The sequence below is a fragment of the Sapajus apella genome, unplaced genomic scaffold (assembly GCF_009761245.1).
Source record: "Sapajus apella isolate SASKATOON/1434 unplaced genomic scaffold, GSC_monkey_1.0 scaffold50, whole genome shotgun sequence".
In the NCBI taxonomy this organism is placed as follows: Eukaryota; Metazoa; Chordata; class Mammalia; order Primates; family Cebidae; genus Sapajus; species Sapajus apella.
This window is the reverse complement of record NW_022436990.1, coordinates 5,382,943-5,402,173: the sequence shown is the minus strand read 5'-3', so window position 1 is coordinate 5,402,173 and position 19,231 is coordinate 5,382,943. Positions and strand designations below refer to the sequence as shown.

Here is a 19,231-nt window from a genome sequence, read left to right as displayed (position 1 = left end):
GTCTCCTCCCCCCAAGCCCGGCCCTCACTTTGTTTGCAAAGCAGTGTAATTGGTTTAAGCCCCGAGGCTAGGGAAAGAGGGAAATGGGGTGGGAGGGGGTGTAACCCCCTTTGGAAAAAGAAAAAATAGGCGGGGCCGGGCAGGCGGGCTAGGGCTCTGGATGGGAATCTCGCCGCCAGAGAAGGCCGGGGGTGGTGGTGTCGGAGACCGGGCTTAGAGACCTTGTGGGCTAAGTGACCCCGGGGTCCCTCGCCAGAGGTACTGGCCACCCTCCGAGCTCGGACTGTGCCCCAGTCTCGCGCCCCTCCTGCTCCCTTCCCCCTCCTTCCTGATTCCTGTCTCAAAGTTCAACCCCAGGAGACTGGAGAATACAGACATTTTTTTTTTCTTTCTTCCTGGGCTTCAGACTAGAAAAGGGGAAAAAAGCCCCACTTTTGCTTCGTCACTAGAAACCCGGTCATCTGAGTCAGCCGAGCCAAATGACGTTAGGCCGACCTGAGCTCCTGGTTAGCAGAGCGGAGACGCTGCCACAAACTCGTACCTGCGGCTAAGAGCAGGTGAGTCACCGCACCGGTTTATATCTTTATGACATGACTTTTTTTTTTCCTCCGCCTCGGTCCGCTCCTCTCCCCTTGTCATCTGTAGCGACCATAAAGAGAAAGAAACTGAGAGCAGATGTCTGTGGGATAGGGCAGGCGGACCCAAGTCGGGCCGTCCTCCCTCTGCCGGGCTCCTCCTCCCGCCCCCCTTCAGCAGCTTCAGGGACTGAGCTGGAGACTACCGTCTGGTTTCTGATAGGAAAAGGTCAGGGGGAGGGGACATCTCCCATAACACGCACATTATTAGCTGGGAGAGCAAGGGCCCGGGCGCGGGAAGGCATCTGCACTTCGAAAGAGGTTCCAGGCAGAAGCCCGAGATGGCTCGCAGGGGCGTTTGATCCTGTCTGTGACCCGGAGAGGCCTGGCTGGGATCTCAGGGGCTCGCTTGGTTCCTAATCGGTCCTGGATGTCGGTGGGAGAGTCTCCCCCACGCAGAGTCTCTTGATTTTCATGGGGCCCTGGGTGGCGGATTGCCCACTTGTCCTGGCAGAGAACTACTGAAGTGACTGGGTGATAGGCAATGAATTGGTGATAGGTAGGGAAATGGTGCATGTGTTTCTGAGTGTGTGATCGTTTGTGTATTTCTGATCACATGTGACTGAGTGTGTTAGTTTCTGAGTGTCTGTGCTGTGTGTGTTGTACTGCCTGTAGAAGCACTAGGTTCCCTTAAGTAACAATAAAATAAAATCTTTCTAAAGTAATTAAAAATCCGCAACATTTTCTTGTTTAGCACAGCTTTTAAACTGCTATTAATCTCAATTTAAGAAATGTGTTTTAACTTGTCTTCCAAACAAATACCTTTTTCCCTGTGCTTTGTTCTTTTAAATCTCTCTTACTTGAAATCTGGCAAGAGAATCACTTTAAGTCCCTGAACCAAACAAATCTCTTAAGTCAGCAGGGGAGCAGAGAGGGTGAAGATGTGCAGTTAAGGAAATAAAAAAAGATAAAAGCATTGGATTACAACTTTTTTTTTTTTCCAAAAAGGGTGGTGGGTGGAAACGTCACATCATAAGGAAAGGAATGAGTGAAATTAACTTCACCTGGAACTCAGTAGGGCAGGAACCCTCCCTAATGCAGCCTGCTCCTGTAACTGCAAGTTGTCCCATCAGTTTGTGTAAATGTATCTGCGAATTGTGTGTCAGAAACTAATTCTTTTGTGCAAAGTTTCTATCAGCAGCTAACTTTAGTTACATTTGTGAAGTACACGGATGCTTAGCTCCCTCGGCCTGATGGGGGTGGGAGGACTTTCAGTGCTAATGAGCTTCCTTGTTCCTTCTGGAGGTGATTCTCCAACACTCTTGGCTCTTCAATAACATCGAGCAAGTCTAGGGTATTTTCTACCAATAGTGACAATTTATAGATAGTAATGGCTTTTATGGTGCACAAAAATCTGGTGCTTTAAGCGGGGTAAAAACACTGTCACCTTACGGGGGGGTGTCAATTACAATATCAAATATTCTTTTAGACCATCTCCCAAACATAAGTCTCATCTTAAAAAAAGAAAACAAGCTGACTTAAGGAAAAAAAAAATCCACTCTTCATAGCGTGATGGCCAAAGCGGAATTTCTCCTAGGCTTCAAAGCCAAAGACCGGTGGTGCAGAATGGACTCTGCCAGCTTCAGAGCCTTAATCCAGCTCAGGGATCACAGGTTCGCGGCCTGGGGGTGAGGTTGGGGATGGGGGCGGGGGGCGCGGATTTCCAGGAACACAGCGCCTCCGGTTGTGGAGAGGGATCGCTGAATTTTTCCGCAGGCACCTCCAGGGATTACCGCCAGGCGATACTGGCTTGAACTCCGCACGCATACCACAGCCAGCAATTTAGGTTCTTAGAGCCTAGGCCAAGGTGGAAGGAGAGATGGCAGTTCGGCCAGCTCCCAGACTCTCTCCATCTCAGTGGCCTCACTGCAAGACACCTAACAAATTTAGGAGGTGAAGTTCTAGTGTACCAAATGCCAACCAGTCACTTTCCCCGAAGTTTAAAAGCGAATCAGCAGGGTCGTGTTGGGTCTTTGACTTGGAAATGCATACATACATACATAAATTAATGCTGCTGTCTGGGGATTGCCGGCCAGTCGGGTAGCCAAGTCCAGCGGCTGCAGGCTGCTCTTTTCCAGCCGCTTTTCCCAAACAGGCACGTACACTATTGCAAACTGTGCTTTGCAAGGATTGTGCTGCACGTTGGAGGAAACCAGGCCTGTCTTCAGCTCTGGGGAGGCTGGGTGGACTCAGGGCAGGGTACCGACGAGGGCAGGCACGTGGCGTCTCCTGGGGTGTCCCAGGCTAAACTTGCTGGGGTAAGGACGGGTCTGCGACAGCCTGGGACGGTCCAGGTCGCCGAGAGGGCGGGCTCCTCAAGTGGAGGGAGCCGCGGCAGTGAGGACGGTAGGGTGCGCGGGTACTCCAGGTGGCCGCCAGCGGAGGAAGCGGCTCCGCCCTTCCCGGAAGCTGCGCCTGCCACACCCATGGGGCCTGCTCCCGGCGCAGTCCGCAGTACCCGGGCGGCACTCGGTTCTTGACAACCCTGGGCTGCCTCAGCTTACACTTCCCAGCAGAATCTGGCTGGGAGCCCCTTCCGCAGATATTCGCCAGGCAGGGAGAAGCAGAGAGCGACGACGGCGGAAGGTGGAAGGAAAGGCCGCGGGCTCCGGCCTCGGACCCAGCCGGCGGCCTCTCGCGGCGACCGGGTCTTTCCCATTTAGCAGGCCCGCAGGGTGGGCAGAAAGCAGGACCCGGGCCGGCGGGGCTCTGCGGTCCCACTGGAGTCTCTCGAGGGCTTCCCTCTGTGGCTGCCCTCGCCTCCCGCTTTCCTTGCCTACCCTTCCCCGGACGGGGATGTTGTCAGGTGGCGGCCGAAGCGGCCCAGACACGTGTGGTACGGGGTGGTCCGAGTTCCTCCGCGGGACCCCGCCCCCCACCCAGATAAGAGGCTTAAGTCCTCCTTCTGCAAGGGAGAATCGGATGCAATGAAACTAAGACCTGTGGTTGTTAACACGTTTCAAAGCCGACCCCGACTGGGACCCGGCTCAGCTTAGAAGTGAGGAAGGCCTGGGACGCTGGAAACAACGGGTCACATTTGCGTGTGCCTGGCCTTCGCAGTTGGAGGTGTGCGCCGAGGTGGGGAAGGGGCCAGGGCGCTGCGAGACAGTGGTCCACAGTGCGAGAGAAGCAAGGGCCGGGCCAGGGTTCGAACTCGGTTCCTTCGCTGCCTTTTTATTTTTCTTCCTCATACCTTCCTTGCTCTCTCCCTTCCTTTCATCATTAAATCTTTAAGGGATTAATTCACAACTTTCTAGTATGTAGGGGCCCTGGGACTACTTGACGGGGCTTTGCAGGCAGTTCTGTACAGAGTCATATCCTTTCCCAGCTGTGTGTGCATGTGCGTGTGCATGTGCCTGTGTCTGTGCCTGTGTGTGTAAAAGCCACACACAAACGTATCCCGAGCTTTCGCTTATTTTGTTGAAGCAAACAAACAAACAAACAAAAAAACAGCCACTGGGTTTGTCCTTTCCCCTACTGCTGCCTAAGCGCCGCCTGGTTTTTGAGCGGCCCCGGGCCCGGACCTAGCTCACTTGCAGCCGGATGTCGGAGCCGGAGCTGTTCCCCACCCGGCCTAGCCCGCGGGCGACAAAACCGTCCCTCTGGCCGTGGGAGAATTTCGCCTTGCCAAAATCAACTCGCATTTTCATGTATTCAAATGAGAAAGATTGAAAAAGGTGATTTCCCCTGCTGGGCAATCGACAGCCTTGGAAGGAAGAAGTGCCCCCCAGGCCCTCGAGGAGGAGGGGAACCTACCTCCCCCGAGGCTCCAGGAGCCGATTATGGCGCCCCCGCCCAGGTCTGGGTCCCTGTGGCCAATGCGTGTCTCCCGGTTGCTGTGGCCCCCGAGTTATTGTTTTATTCAAACAGGTCAGCGCCTGTTGGAGGATGTGCTCAGCCCCAGCCCGTCCCTCCTCATCCAGCGGATCCCCTGCCTGGGGAGCGCGGTCTCCGCTCCGTGCTGCTCAAACGATCCTCAGGCTTTCCCGGACCTCTACTTTAAAAGCCGTAGGGGTAGAAGCCTAGGAAAGGGAGAAGCAACGCACGCTTCCCACAAAGAGCTGGAAGATTAGAGGGAAACGTGACTGCTCTTAGGTTTGCGTTAGAGCAAAAAGGACCTGAGCAGTTGAGGTCCTACTAGGTACCACAGACTCGGGAGAGTGCTTTGAGATCCCGGTCTTTCCCCACCAGCACACTGCTCCTGTGTGCAAGAGCTGAGAGGCTGGAAACCTGGGTAAGGGTACGTCAGGACCTGGATTCTTCTCCATCAGCCGAAGCCCCGCGTTAATGGAGAGCGGTGGTGGAAGCAGAGGGGCTTGGAAAAGTCAACTATTTCATCTCTTGCCTCAAAGCTGGCAGCTTAATCCTAAATCCTTCCTGAAGGGTCGACCAGTGTTTAGCTTCTCTGTCCCAGGCCAGCCAGCGCCCTCCAATCTACTCGAATCCTTCCCTCCACACACCCAGGGGCTTTCCCAGGGTCTCTCAGTTGTCCCTGGTGGTTTAACTTTGGCTATTCATATGTGATTACCCTCAAATTACATAGCACTGTTTAACAGATGCTTCAATAACAATAATGTCATATCCTACACTTGGAAAGAAAATGAAAAATGTATTCTGCCAGCAGTTTTTCATTGTATCAGCTTTCTGATATCCCCCCAAATTTTAAAATTATGCTTTCGACTGCCAACTAATTTACTGGCATGCCTAGAGGGAGGTTACATTCATTACTTAAAATTAAAATTCGATTGGAGAGCACTGTTGGATAGCTGCTTCTGGGACTTCCAGCAGCTATTCCAAGAGCTAACATCAGAGAAAAGTTTTGTTTTGAGAGTCGTGCATTTGTGTGATTTTTTTTTTTTATAAATTTTCTTTGTTCTATGGACCACAGAAGAAAACTGCTTAGCTTACCTTGCAGTGAGTTTGTTTTTAACTATGAAGCATCCTCATTGACAGCATTTGCTTTTGCTAGATGACTAGCAAGATTTGCAGGAACTCTGACCACTTTCTAAATGCTGTAATTTTGGTTGCCTACCAGAATCATAAATCAAAGTAAAGAAATGCAACAGCTGCCAGTGGATACTACCTGTGGTGGCAAGTCCAGAGAAGACTCCTGGAGTCCCTGTTGAGAATGCTGCAGCCTTTCACAAACAACTGAGCCCTGCCCTCCTTAGGTCCGCACGGTGCTCTGGATGCGTTGCCAGGTTCTTATCACATACTCACAGCAGATTCCATTTGTTTCTTATTCATTTTTTCTCTCCCTTACTGGTCTAGTAGCTCCCTGAGGGTAGGCACTGCTGTGGTTCCTGCTGCCAGAGCAAAACCTGTAGCATAGTCGACTTTCAGTAAAGATTTGTTGAGTCAGTCATCTAACTACCCCAGCCCAGGGACTGGCCAGGCTAGCTTAATTTCTGAATCTAGAAACCATATCCACCACCTCCAAAGTCCCCAAGTGAGAGAATCTGAGATATTTGATTTAGCTAGGTGCACTAGGAAAACAAAGGTTTTGTGGAATGAATGGGCCAATGGACTGAGTGAAGAATTGGATGGGAAAGATGCTCTGGCACAGTGGACAGGGTCTCAGATACCTGAGAACCTTGAGCTTCCAAACCCAGTGAGTCTGGCTCTTTCCCTGTCATCCATGCTTGATTTTAACCAATATCATCGGGTGGTATAACAAATAAATGCTTCCTTTCCTGGGTACCTGAACATGGGCAGAATCAGCAGCTTACTTTGCCCATATAGGGCGGCCAACTTGTGGCCCAAAGTCAAATATTTTACTTTCCCTTGCTGTGAAAAGGCAGCAGCCACACCTTTCAATAGCAGACATTGACTAAAAGTTGAAGAACCCCATCAATTTCTTGTCAAGCTACACGTTTCACTAGGAGCTGGAAAGGAAACATCGGTGTTTAAATAATATGTTTAAATTGGCAAGCAAATAAAGCCGAGCCCACGTAGTGAGGAGGAAAAGCTTTGCACTAGAGCTCTCTATTAGTTCGAGGCTGCGCTCCCGGCTTAGAGCATGCTGCGTGTTCGTGTTCGTTTGGGCCCCTGCTCTGGAGGACGCCTAGGGCTCTGTGAGCCTGCGGTCCAGTTTGCGCAGGGAGCATCATAGTTGTGATCCTCCTTGGTGCCTGCCTCTTAGCTGGCCAAGACGGAGACAGCGCCCTTGAAATTACCAGGTGCTGACCTTAATTGCCTCTCTGTCTTGTATCATAAGATACAATGTATTACATTCTACTTAAGATACAAAGTATTTTATTCTACATAAGATGGGAAGCATTTTAAGATACAAAGTATTTTATTTTACATAAGATACAAAGTATACATAAGATACAAAGTATTTTATTCTACACACTTTCCCTGTGTAATGTAATGATTTCCCTAAAGTACCGCCAATCTCAGAATGTGCACTATTGTGGCAAGGTAATAACTGGAGACCCCTCGTGTCATTTTTTATCCTTAAATATTATTTGCCACGAAAGCCGGAGTTGGGGGAGTCTTTACAAGAGTAAACGTGCCTACCTCCTCTTCTGGGTTGCTGTCACTCGGGAAGCCACAAGGCTGTGCAATCCTCCCGCAGCTTCTGGTGTCTTCTATGTTCCTACCACCCCCCACTCTCCCACTGCGCGGATATGGGGTTCAGCTGTGGCTCAGCTGCTGCCGAGGATCTGCACCCCTACCATCCTGCTTTCAGATCCTCTTCTCCAAGCTGCCCCACCCGGACCTCAGTTACGGAGTTCGGGGAGCGGGGCTGGGAACTCGGGTTAAGCCTCACCCACCTTAGAGACTCAGGTTTCGAGTTTTAGCAGATCTGATGTAGATTTTTTTTTTTTTCAAATGCTTTGGAGGATGCAGTTGGTGGTGTGGATCCCACTCTTCTAATCCCACTGGCCTCCTCCCGCCAAAATACCTTCCATTGTGAATTGCTGGTCTCCACTGACCTCCTCATGACCCTCCCCCCTACTTCCCCACCAAGAGAAGTGGTTTCAATAAATAAAGCCCAGTGCTGAGGTTGAAGGTCAGTTTACACTGGAACAGGAGCTTCACAAACTCCTGCAGGTGCTGGATGAGAATAAACCACCATCCTAAGAGATGAGAGTGAGGGAGAGAGAGAAAAAGGGAAAGAGAACAAGAGTAGGGAGGAGGGGTGGTGGGGGAAGCCAAGAGTACAGAAGCTGTGTGGAGATGCAGACCCGGTGTTAGAATTAGGGTGGGGCAGCATGGTTCTGAGGTTGGCCCCAGTGCTGCTGACCTCTAATATGCTAGGAAACCCCAGCCAGGCTCTCTGTGCTGATGTTTCTTTTTTTCCCAGGTGAGGAGCTTGGACCCAATATCTGGGTTCTGGCAATGGTCAGTTGCAGGTACAAAGTCTGGAGTAGTGGCTGGCATGAGAGTCAGCCCTGACAACCTCACCCAGGGAAATGAGGAACCTGTGTGAACCTAAGAAGGAAACTGCTATGGTGATTGTGGTGGTGTGTGGCTCAGCTCCAGAAGTGGCAAAGTGACTTTCCAAGAGGGGAGGAAGACTCTGGGATAATTGGTACCACAAAAATTTCCTTCCTTTTTGCTGAATATCCAGGTTTGTGGTCCACGTTTTATGGTAAATTTGGGGCAAAAGCATTCCTCCTTTTCACTGAAGGCATCTCCAAAGACAGGAGCAGCAGCAGCAGAAGAGTGAGAGACCAACCTGTTCTTCTAATTTCTAAGCCCAGGCAAAGCCTCCTCAGGGAGGCAAAGGCTCAGTGCTCTGCACACTCCTCTCCGTAGAGCTGGCAGTCTCAGGCCACTTGTGTCTGAGGCTGAAGATCTCTGAAACTTTGTCGTTTTCATTAGACAGACTTCATTGGGGCATGCATATTCCATGCAATCAGCAGTGCAGCTGGGGATGTTCAATGCAATTACCACTTGGAATCAGACCTGGATTCCAATCTGGATACTGCAGGGGACTAGCTCTCTCAGCCTCAACCCAACTGTAAAATAGTCATGGGAGTACCCACCTTATACCAGTTGAGTGTAGATTGAGTATGTAATAAGTGGTAACAAAAAGAGCCTTCACAGAATTCTGGGAGCCTGGGCAGTGCTGGATACTGAGATATGTAGTGGCAGGCACTGCTGACCAAGTGTGCCTCCCATGCTCCCCCTTCTAGATCTTTTGCCTGTGGTCACCATTCCCTCATCAACATCAACTGTGATGTTGCAGTTCCTCCAGGCTACAGTCCAGGAGGAGGAGAGAGCTCTCCTGTGGGAACTGGGCCCCGTGGCAGGGGGGAAGTCTCAGTGTCCACCAGGACCCTGCCTGGAACTTCCCAGTTTCCTTGACTGGCAGAGTCACTCTCCACCCAGTCAGTGATGGATGACAAAGTAAGTGCACCGTCTGAAGGAGATCCGGAGACTGCATCAAGCTCACATTAAGGATCTTCTGGAGGAAGGTGGTTCAAGGGGAGAGGAGACGAGAGGTCTTGAACCTCTGACCCTTTAGGCCCTGCTAAACCCAACTGGGGTTGCAGAACAAACTGTCCTTTCCTCTACTCATAGGTGAGAGAGGGAAGATCCCTCCCCAAGAGTCTGCCTGTGCCTTTCCTGGGCTCCTGAGAGGATTCTTGGAGCCCACCTGAATTTACTGGCTGGACTTGTAGGCATTGGGTGTCTGGGCACACCTCTCTCAAAGGCTCCTGACGTTGCCCTGGCTGTGTGTATATCAGGCAAACATGGGGTTGTGGCTTGGATCTAGGAGTTACCTGGGAAGGAGAGGAGAGATGAGAAAGAGAAAGAAAATGAAGTCTGGGCTTCTGAGAGGCCAATCCACCCTCAGCCTCTGAACTTAGGGAGAACTGAGATGAGAAAGCAAGACCCTTGCTTTCACCTAGACACTTTCTCCTTCCTCCTCTGCCCTTCTCATGGACAGTTAGAACCACTTATAACTCATTTAGAGAAGTATACTGAGACATTTTCTAAAATCCTGAAAACCCAAGACATTATTATCAAGGAAGCTTTAGTTGCTGTCTTCAAAAATTATTTGATTTAAATTCTCTATAAGTTTCTTCTTGGGAGTTGAAGTCCATCTGAAATGAAGCAAGCATGCTGGGCTTATGGTGTATTCTTCAAATATTAAAGACTTAAATGTTACCTTGCATGTGCAAGAAAGCTTAGTGGGATGCTAAAGTTTAATTAAGACAGACAATATAGTCTGAAAAGACTAAATCACAGAGGGGTTTCTGTGATTTGTCTGCTCACATGTAGATATGTCTGCTCAAGTGAAGACTAGAAATTGATTAAACCTTCTTATTGATGAAGTTTGGGATGGTTGCAGGTCAGCTGTGGATACAGGACTCTTTCATGAGAAATGTCCCACAAATTTTAAACAGGGCTTGGATGGGCTAAGAATGTCCTGAGTACCAGCTTCAGTAAGTTTCTGAATTCTGCTACACTCAGTAATCAGGATCCAGGTGGATAAAATAAAATATTTCCTTCACTGGACAACAGAAAAACAACACATCTTCAAAGCTTATTAATTTTTCTTGGATTGGTATGTGGGTAGGTGAATATGGGGGAAGTGGGCTGGTACACAGAAGTCTCAGGCTGTGATCCTTGGCTAAATGCAGCTTCTGTTTTTACAGCTTACTTGGGAGAGCTGTTAGTTTTTCTAAGCATAAACCAGGCATTGGTTCTCTAAGCTCAATGTTTAGGCTACAAAGCACATACAACAGTCTTACATACCTATCGTTAGAAAAGGAATGACTGACCTCAAACTCAGCAAAATCTCTAGTGCATTACCATAGCTGGAGAACATCTAAGCAAAGCCCTTTGGAAGTGTAAAGTATAAATGGAATGCTAAACATCAGCCACTACCTCCAAGAAAAATAAATCCTTAATTCCCTGCCAAGTACACCTGCTTTGGACCAGACTCATTAGTGTTACTTGTATCTTTTCTTTTCAAATGAGTAGTTTTACTCAGTTTTTTTCCCTTTCTGCTCAGTGCTTGCTATTTTTATCTTGCCTTAAGAACCCTGAGGTCATGCCCCGGTGCCAGACTTCCAAGGTGCTCCAAAGAAGAATGGTAGCTGACATCGTAGGGGTACATTCCTGAACTCCATAAGCTTAGATGTTAGAACCTCATTGGAGTTTAGGATCTGGAGGGAAGCCTGGCAGATGTTAATTAGGTTGCCATGGGGAAGGTGGGGCGAGCAGGTGCCTGGAGAAGGCTGGAGCACCCTACGGCACTGGAAGCTGTCTCCATGCTTGTTTCTGTGTATCAATAGCAGTACAATAGGGGACTCTGCTGGTTATTCAGTTATGCCCTCCAGCTCCCCACTTTGCCAAGCTCTCCATAGGCCACACTACTTAGTCTTCCTTGCCTTTGGACTTCCAAATGGGTTTGACCAATGAAGGACAATGATGCAGGACTGAAGGGCAGGAGGGTAGACTGGTAGGAGTATTTAGGCCTCCTGCTTTCTCCCTGCCTCACTGTGGTTTTGTCCTTTATTTCCCCTCTCTGTGTCTACAGTCTCATCAGCAGCCCCTCTTCCTCAGTTTAAGCTTTCACCAGGCTGTGTTAACACCTCCTTTCCCCACCTTGCCCATTCAGATCAAAAGTGGCAATAACTTCCTAATATTGCTAGACCTTGAGTGACTCATTTTCTCTTGTTAGCTCCCTTTAATCCCACCTTCAATTTGTTTCCCCCCAGGAAAACCCTTTTTTTGTGTGCTGTCTGTCTTCTGTGGGGACCTGATTGATGAGGAGAGGAACGAGGATTCATGGAAGTGAGGTATGATGTGTTCAGTTCTTTCCAGTTCATCCTCATCCTGTAAGTAATCAAAAGGCTCTACTCCTTCCCCATCACCATCTTGGAGTACAGCCATGAAGGCTCCAGGATTTCTGTGGTGGCTGGTTTCTGCAGGAAAGGCTGCATATGGGTCTAGCAGGGGAGCAAACTCTGAGTTTATTTGCATTATATTTGCCATTTTAATTTGCTGATTTGCATTTAACATAATGGTTAAAGTAACTGATGCTAAAATCAAATATTGATAGTATCAAGATTTTGTTTTTTTCCTTCAGTGAACTGAACTTTGCTATAAATCAAGGACTGAGACTTTTGCTCGTGGTGAGTTGTGTTAATAGAAGCAGACACTAAACTAGGTCCAGTGACTGAGGGGCTCATGGGAAATGTCCTCGTGTGTTCCGCAAGGCCTCAGTATCTTTGGCTCCTCATCTCTAGAACATTAAGTCTAGAGCTCAGTTCTTTTCAGGTCTGTTTCTGGCAACAACTCAGTCTTGACTAGCTAAACCAGTGACATTATTTAGGTGTGACCATCCATGAGAATTCCATGTGCCAACATTGTGCTAGATACTAAAGATACTAAATTGAAGACAAGATTCTGCCTTCTAATTCTTAAAACAATGTTTCAATATTATTATTTGAAAATTTTGCATACTTCTATGTAGAAAAAGTTCATAAAAGTGGAATTTCTTGGTTAAAATACATGCAAATATTTAATCTTTTTTTTTTTTCTTTTTTTTTGAGAAAGGGTCCTGCTCTGTTGCCCAGGCTGGAGTGCAGTGGTGCAATCATAGCTCACTGTAGCCTTGGACTCCTGGCTCCAGCAATCCTCCCACCTCAGCCCCAAAGTAGCCAGGACTACAGGTGTGTGCCACCATGTCCAGGTAATTATTAAATTTTTCTTGTAGTGACAGAGTCTTGCTATGTTGCTCAGGCTGATATATTTAAGCCTTTTGAGACATTTTGCTATATGACACCAAGCAGTATGCCCTCAGAAATCTATGAGTAATCCTGTTTCCTTACTCTCATGCACACATTCTATTACTAACTTTGTAATTTGATTGATGAAGATTGTATAACATCGTTTTAATTTGTATTTATGAGATTAATCAAGTTGAATATTTTTCTATTTCTTTTGGCCATCATTTTTCTTCTTTTGGGAACTGCCTATTCTCACCTTCATTAGCCAGTTGAAAATTTGGAGTGTCTACTTCTCATCTACAGAATATTGATCTCATGTCTGCCATAAGTGTCATAAAATTTTTCCCAGGTTTTTATTTGCATTTTAATTTTATTTTTAATGTATAATGCAAATATTCCAAAAATCTCTATTTTTATTTATAGTTTCTGCCTTTTACGGTTTAGTGCTTATGAGTTTTTTGTTGCTGTTGTTTCTTGAGACAGAATCTCTCTCTGACACCAAGGCTGGAGTTCAATGGTAAGATCCTGGCTCACTGCAGACTCGACCTCCTGGGCCTAAGTAATCCTCCAACCTCAGCCTCCTGAGTAGCTGAGACTACAGGTTCATACCACCACACCTGCCTTTTTTTTTTTTTTAAATTTTTTAAATTTTGAGACAGGGTTTCACCATGTTGCAAAGGCTGCTCTTGAACTCTAGTCTCAAGTGATTTTACTGCCTTGACCTTCCAAAGTGCTGGAATTACAGGTGTAAGCTACTGCACCTGGTTAGTGCTTGCAAGTATTATCTATACAAAATCAAAATATTTCATCCAGTTGGAACTTATTTAGTCCATAATTTGAAGTAAAGACATGATTTTAATATTTATTTCCCAAGTACTTAAACCTTTAGGCAGGCTCTAATTGTGAGGAGACTCATTCTCTTTGGAGAACTGTGTTTGGAGTTTGTCCTGTGGTGACGCATCAAAGCTGTGGAAGCTGGAAAGTCACACTGGCTCTGCTTTTGCTCACGCTGTAGTGAGCTATAGGGGGCTTCAAAAGCGGGTGGCAAGAGGACTGGTAGGTGGTGGTTGGAAAGTGGCAAAAACTAGAGGAAATCATAGTGTTTCAATGACTATTGAATGATTTTATGCTGCTCTTTTGAGTCTTATTCCCCTCTCTTTAAGATGGTACTAGAAGGATTAAGATTTTCATATGAAGGCATTACGATATCAACAAGTTTGAAATACCTTTAAATCAATAACTAACTTCTCCTCCTCCCACTTCTTCTTCTGTCTCCCACTCCCACCTTTTTAAAAATAAAACTAGATCTGCCATTCACAGCCTCTTGTGCCTGTAACACAGGCACTTTGGGAGGCAAAGTTGGAGGATTCCTTGAGCCCAAAAGCTCAATCCTGGGCAGCATAGAGACTCCCATCTCTACAAAACATAAAAAGAAAAAAATAATGGGACATGGTGGCACACTCCTGTAGTTCCAGCTACTTCGGAGACTCAGGCAGGAGGATTGCTTTAGCCTGGGAAGTCAAGGCTGCAGTGAGCCATGTTTGCCCCACTGCCCACCAACTGGGTGACAGAGTGAGACTGTCTCAATAAATAAATAAACAAACAAACTAGACCTAGATTAGAGGTTCCTAGCACAGTATTACTAACTAGGGGACCTCAGGTGAATTCCTTAATCTTTTTGAAAAATATCTTATCTGTACAATGAAGATGATAATACTACCTAGGTTCCCTGGATTGTATTATCTTATGATATGGATACTTGAGTCCTTAGTTACTGTTTTTTGATTTTATGAAGTATTAATCAACAATATTTATTTGCCATTTAAATTGTTTCCTGACTGTATGATAGACGTATTTCAAGGTTGCATTAATTTAAAATATTTTTTCAGTTTGGGAACATGGGCTGTATATTATTTTTGTACAGCATTTGGGATAGTACCATGAACTTTTAATCACTTCACAAGCACTTTGGCTATTTGCTTGTTATTTTAATTAGCAGGGAAAAGCAATTTAGTCCTGGCCTGAAGAGGCTACTCCCACACTTAGAGTAAAGCTGCCCATACAGAGTGCTCACAGGGCAGGGAGATGAATGCAATAAAACCACAGGGTTGGCAGATCCTTTTCTGTAGAATGCTTCTCATCTTGAGAGCATTCGGCAACCATTTTTGAACACTTCCATTGTGTTAGGAAGTGAAATAACAGACCTGAGAGGTTAGATTATGATCTCCATTTTACAGATGAGCATGCAGAAACCCAGAGAGGGAAAGCAACTTGCCCACATGGTAGAGCTATGTGTCCCAGCCTGGCTTTCTCTGTTTCCAGAGCAGGAGCTTCCTTCTCAGAGGCCTGAGGATGCCTGAGTGCATCAGTCTCCAAAGCTGGGCTGTTGAGAGGCCCCTCTCTAGGGAACTGTGGAGCACAAGACTTTTATCTTGAACTTCTGGGAAACATGTTGCCCTCTTCCAGCACAGATCTCATGGAGCCTCTCTAGAATGTTTATTTCTTATTTTGACTATTCATGACAATAAACTCCAGTACATTTTATCTGCCATTCTCCCCACCTCATTTTTTTAATTGCCTGAGTATTTGGAGAGAGAGGGGTTGGTATAGTACAGAGGAATATAAAATAAATACGTGCAGGCCTGCTTAGTGTACTGAGCAAACCACATTCATCTACACTATTTTCTCTAATTGGTTTTTCTTTTTCTTTTTGAGCATTTAAAAATGGTGAGATATTACACAGGAAAGTGAACACAATAGAAAACAATGGTTTATCACAAAGAGAAAATCTGAAACGCCATCATCAAGGTTAAAAAATAGAATGTTGCTAGCACCCCGACTACCCCGGAACTGCCTGCCCACTCCATCACCGTCCCACTCCCAACATGGCTACTCTCTGGACTTTTATGGTTGTTACCTTCTTGTGTTTACTTATAATATGCCAGCTGAGCCTACATCCATTAGCACTGCAGTTTCGGGACTTTATGTGATGAAATGATACAGTATGTACTCCTCGCTGTCTGGCTTCTTAGCTCAACATTATGTTTGTGAGAGATTCATCTGTTTCGTTCCCCCAAAGCTGAAATTTTAAGTCTCGGGGTCCAGCATTATTCTTTTAAACGTAGAAAGAGCAAGAGTTTTAAGTAAAATGTTGGCTAAGCTCGGCAAAAGCGGCCAATTCAGGCGGCTTCAGTCCAGAAGGCTCTTCGGGGGCAATGTCTTTTAGTGACGGGAGAAGTGAGGCCTGGGTTTGGGGTCCAAGTCCGAGGCTGCCCTGGAGCGGGTCCCGCGAGGTGGGTGCAGTTGAGGTGCGAGCCATGGCGCTGGGGGTTGGAGGGCGCGCGGCTCGGCTCGTTGCTGGGCGACGGAGAGCGTCCTTTCGTCCTTGGAGCCAGTCGAGCCCACCCGGCCTCTCGGCACCGGAAAGGCCTGTGGGACTCTCGCAATCTCACCGCCACCTGAATGGGAGCGGAGGCGCCCTCGAGGCCGGGTGAGAGGAGAGCGCGGCCTGGGGCGCGGTGACTTCCTGAGGGCGCTCTGCGAAGGAGAGCTGCGTTGTTTGGGCGCGAATCCTGTGTGGCAGGTTCAGCCCCAGCCCGGCAGAAATCAGGATGGAAGATGGGGCTGGGGCACTGGGGCTGGAGTTTAGGGCTGCCTTTCGTGGGAGAGTGAGCACGGGTCGAAGAGGGGCTGGGAGGAGGATAGAGAACCTGGCAGAAGAGAGAGGTGGGTGCAGGACGCAGGACCAGACTGCGGGGACAGGAGAAAATAGGCTAGGAAGGAGAAAGGTAGGGATTCAAAGAGACTTCGAGAGGTGAAAGGTCACAGTGGAGGGACTTTAATTTCCATCTGCCTGACCTCTGCTGTCCCATTGCAGGGCAGCTTGTTTTGGGCAAACCTTAACTACCATTAGGTGACTGCTCCCACCAGGATCAATGTGCGTAGTTTCAGAACAGAGAGTGGTTTCCTGAGTTTGGCTCTAATTCCTTGGTGGTCGGTGAGGCACCGTGGGCTTAATAAGAGGATTGTGGGCATTGAAGGCCACAGACCCACAATGGAACTAACGCAGACTACCACTGCAGAAATTTAAAGGAGATCAATAGTTGTTTTTTTTTAACGTGCACATCTAAAAGTTGAACAAATTGCTTTTTCCCTGTCTACAACTTTATAGAGGCATAATTTATAGTCAGTAAACTGCGCAAATTAAGAGTTGTACAATGTACGAGGTACAGGCATACAATTTGATGAGTTTTGACAGATGCATACACCTTTGAAACATTTCCTGCTATCATCAAGATAATCGAACCTTTCTTTCTTCTGTCCTCTTTGTTCTCCACCCCTGCTTTTAGCTCACACCCTGCAACCAATCACTGATCTGCTGTGTGACACTATAGAAAAGTTTGCATGTTTTAGAATTTCATATACAAGAAGGCATACACTATATGCCCTTTTGTGTCTGGCTTCCTTTACTTGGCATAATGATTTGCCACAACCTTTGCCTTGATTACTGTAGTTTACTGTAGTAAGTTTTGAAATTGGATAGTGTATGTCCTCCAGATTTTTCTTTTTAAAAATTATGTTGGTGATTTTAAGTCATTTGAATTTATGTATACATTTTAGAATCAGCTTGTAATTTATATTTAAAAACCTGCTGTATTTTTTAAAATTGGGATTGCATTGAATCTATAGATCTATTGGGGAGAATTGTGATTTTTAAGAATACTGAGTCTTCCAATCTATGGATGTAATTTGTTTCAATTTATGTAGGTCTTTAATTTATGTAAATAATGTTTTGTAGTTTTCAGTGTAGAGATTTGGGACTTTTTTGTTAGATTAATTTCTAAATTTTATGTTTTGTGGAGGCACCAGGGTAAGTGGAATTTAAAAAATATTTTCCAGTTGTTTGCTGCTACTATATAAACATAGAACTGATTTTGTATGTTGTTAACTGTGTATTGTGTGACCTTGATACATTCTCTCATTAGTACTTATAGATTTTTGTAGATTCCTCAGGACTTTTACCCTAAAAATTATGTTATCTGCAAATAGGAACACTTTTTCCCTTTTTCTTTTCAATCTTTATTACTTTTATTTCTTTATCTTGCCATATTGCAATGGCTAAGACTTTCAGTATGATGTTGGATACACATGGTAAGCTTGAGACATTTTTGCCTTGTTTCCAACATTAGAGGGAAAGCATAAATATAATGTTAGCTGTAAATATTTTGTAGATTATCTTAATTAAATAGAGGATGTTCCCTATGATTCATAGTTTGCCTAGAGGTACTAATTTATTTTTATCCTGAATGGTTTTTGAATTATGTCAAATGTTTTTTCACTATCAAAATAATTATATTCTTTTCATATAGTCTGTTAATATAGTGAATTATATTGATTTTCAAATAAATATAATGAAATCAAGATATTTAAATCAATTTTTCAACCCTAGGATAAACTCTGTTTGGTCACAATGTATTATCCTTTTCAAAAATATGTTTTTTGGGTTTGATTTGCTAGTGTTTTGTTAATGATTTTTGCATGTATGCTCATGAGGAATATTAGTATGTAATATTCTTTCTTTAAAACATGGCTTTGTCATGTTTAGTATTATAGTTATGTAGATACCATAAAATAAATGTTCCTTCCTCCTCTATTTGCTGAAGGAAATTTGTGTAAGATTGGTGTTCTTTCTTGAATATTTGAGAGAACCAACCAGAGCTGGAAGTGTCCTTGTGGTGAGATTTTTTGATGAAATCTTTTAAAAATATTGAGCTATTCAGATTTCCTGTTTCTTGTGTTAATTTTGGTAAGTTGTAATTTTCAGAATTGCCCATTTCGTCTAAATTGTTAGATGTTGTTGGTATAGTGTTGTTTATAACATTCTTTCATTGCCCTTTAGTATCTTTAGGTTCTATAATGAAATCCTCTCTTTCATTCCTGATACTGGTGATTTTTGTACACTTAAACAGTCTAGCCAGATGGGTTTTTAAATTTTGTTGATATTTTAAAAGAACCAACTCTTGGCTTAGTTAATTTTCTCAATTCTTTTTCTGTTTTCCATGTGATTGATTTATATCCTTGTACTTATGATTCCCTTCCATTCTTTTGAGTATGCATTATTCTTCTTTTACTAGATTCTTAATGTGGAACTTTAGGTTGTTGATTTTAGACCTTTCTTCTTTTTGATTTCAGCATTTAAGGTATAAGTTACCTTCTAAACACTGTTTTAATTACACCCCACACATTCTGATATATTGTGTTTTCATGATTATTCAATCTACAATATTTTCTAAGATTTAATAATATCTTTTGTTTTTCATTTTCTTATCTGTTGGGTAGTTACACCTCTTTGTATTACTTTAAGAATGGTTTCTCTAGTAATTACAATATACATCCTTAACATTTCAGTCTAGTTAGAGTTAATATTGAACCAGTTAACATAAAATGCAGAAACTGTACCACCATATAGTTCCTTTATCCAGCCCTATCCCAGCCTTTATGGTTCTTGTTGTCATAGATACTGCATCTACTTATATAAACATCCCACACCACAGTATAATTTTCATACATTATTTTTAAACTTAAGAGAAAAAAATAGCCTCATGCACTTACTCAGACATTTGACATTTCTGGTCTTCGTTCATTCTTAAAGATACAAATTTCCTTCTGGTATAATTTCTCTTCTGCCTGAAGACCTTTCTTTAGAATTTCATGTAGTTCCTATTGGCTGATGAATAATTCTTTTAGGTTTCTTTGTCTGAATGTGTCTTTATTTGGTTTACCTTTTAAAAATATGCATGCAAGATATAGAATTCTGTGTTGACTTTTTTTTTTAAATTTATCTATCTATCTATCTATTTATTTATTTATTTATTTATTTATTGCGACAGACTCTTG

At 45.0% G+C, this 19,231-nt stretch overlaps 1 protein-coding gene across 1 annotated transcript in view; it reads left to right on the top strand.

The window, feature by feature from the left end:
• Positions 1-44: 44 nt before the first annotated feature.
• TTC6 (tetratricopeptide repeat domain 6) overlaps positions 45-19,231 on the top strand; it is a 259,315-nt gene continuing 240,128 nt past the window's right edge. The window contains exons 1-2 of the mRNA XM_032242507.1: positions 45-557; positions 11,321-11,401. Coding sequence (XP_032098398.1) covers positions 11,369-11,401 — 33 coding nt within the window. The 5' untranslated portion in view covers positions 45-557; positions 11,321-11,368. The remainder of the gene's footprint in view (positions 558-11,320; positions 11,402-19,231) is intronic.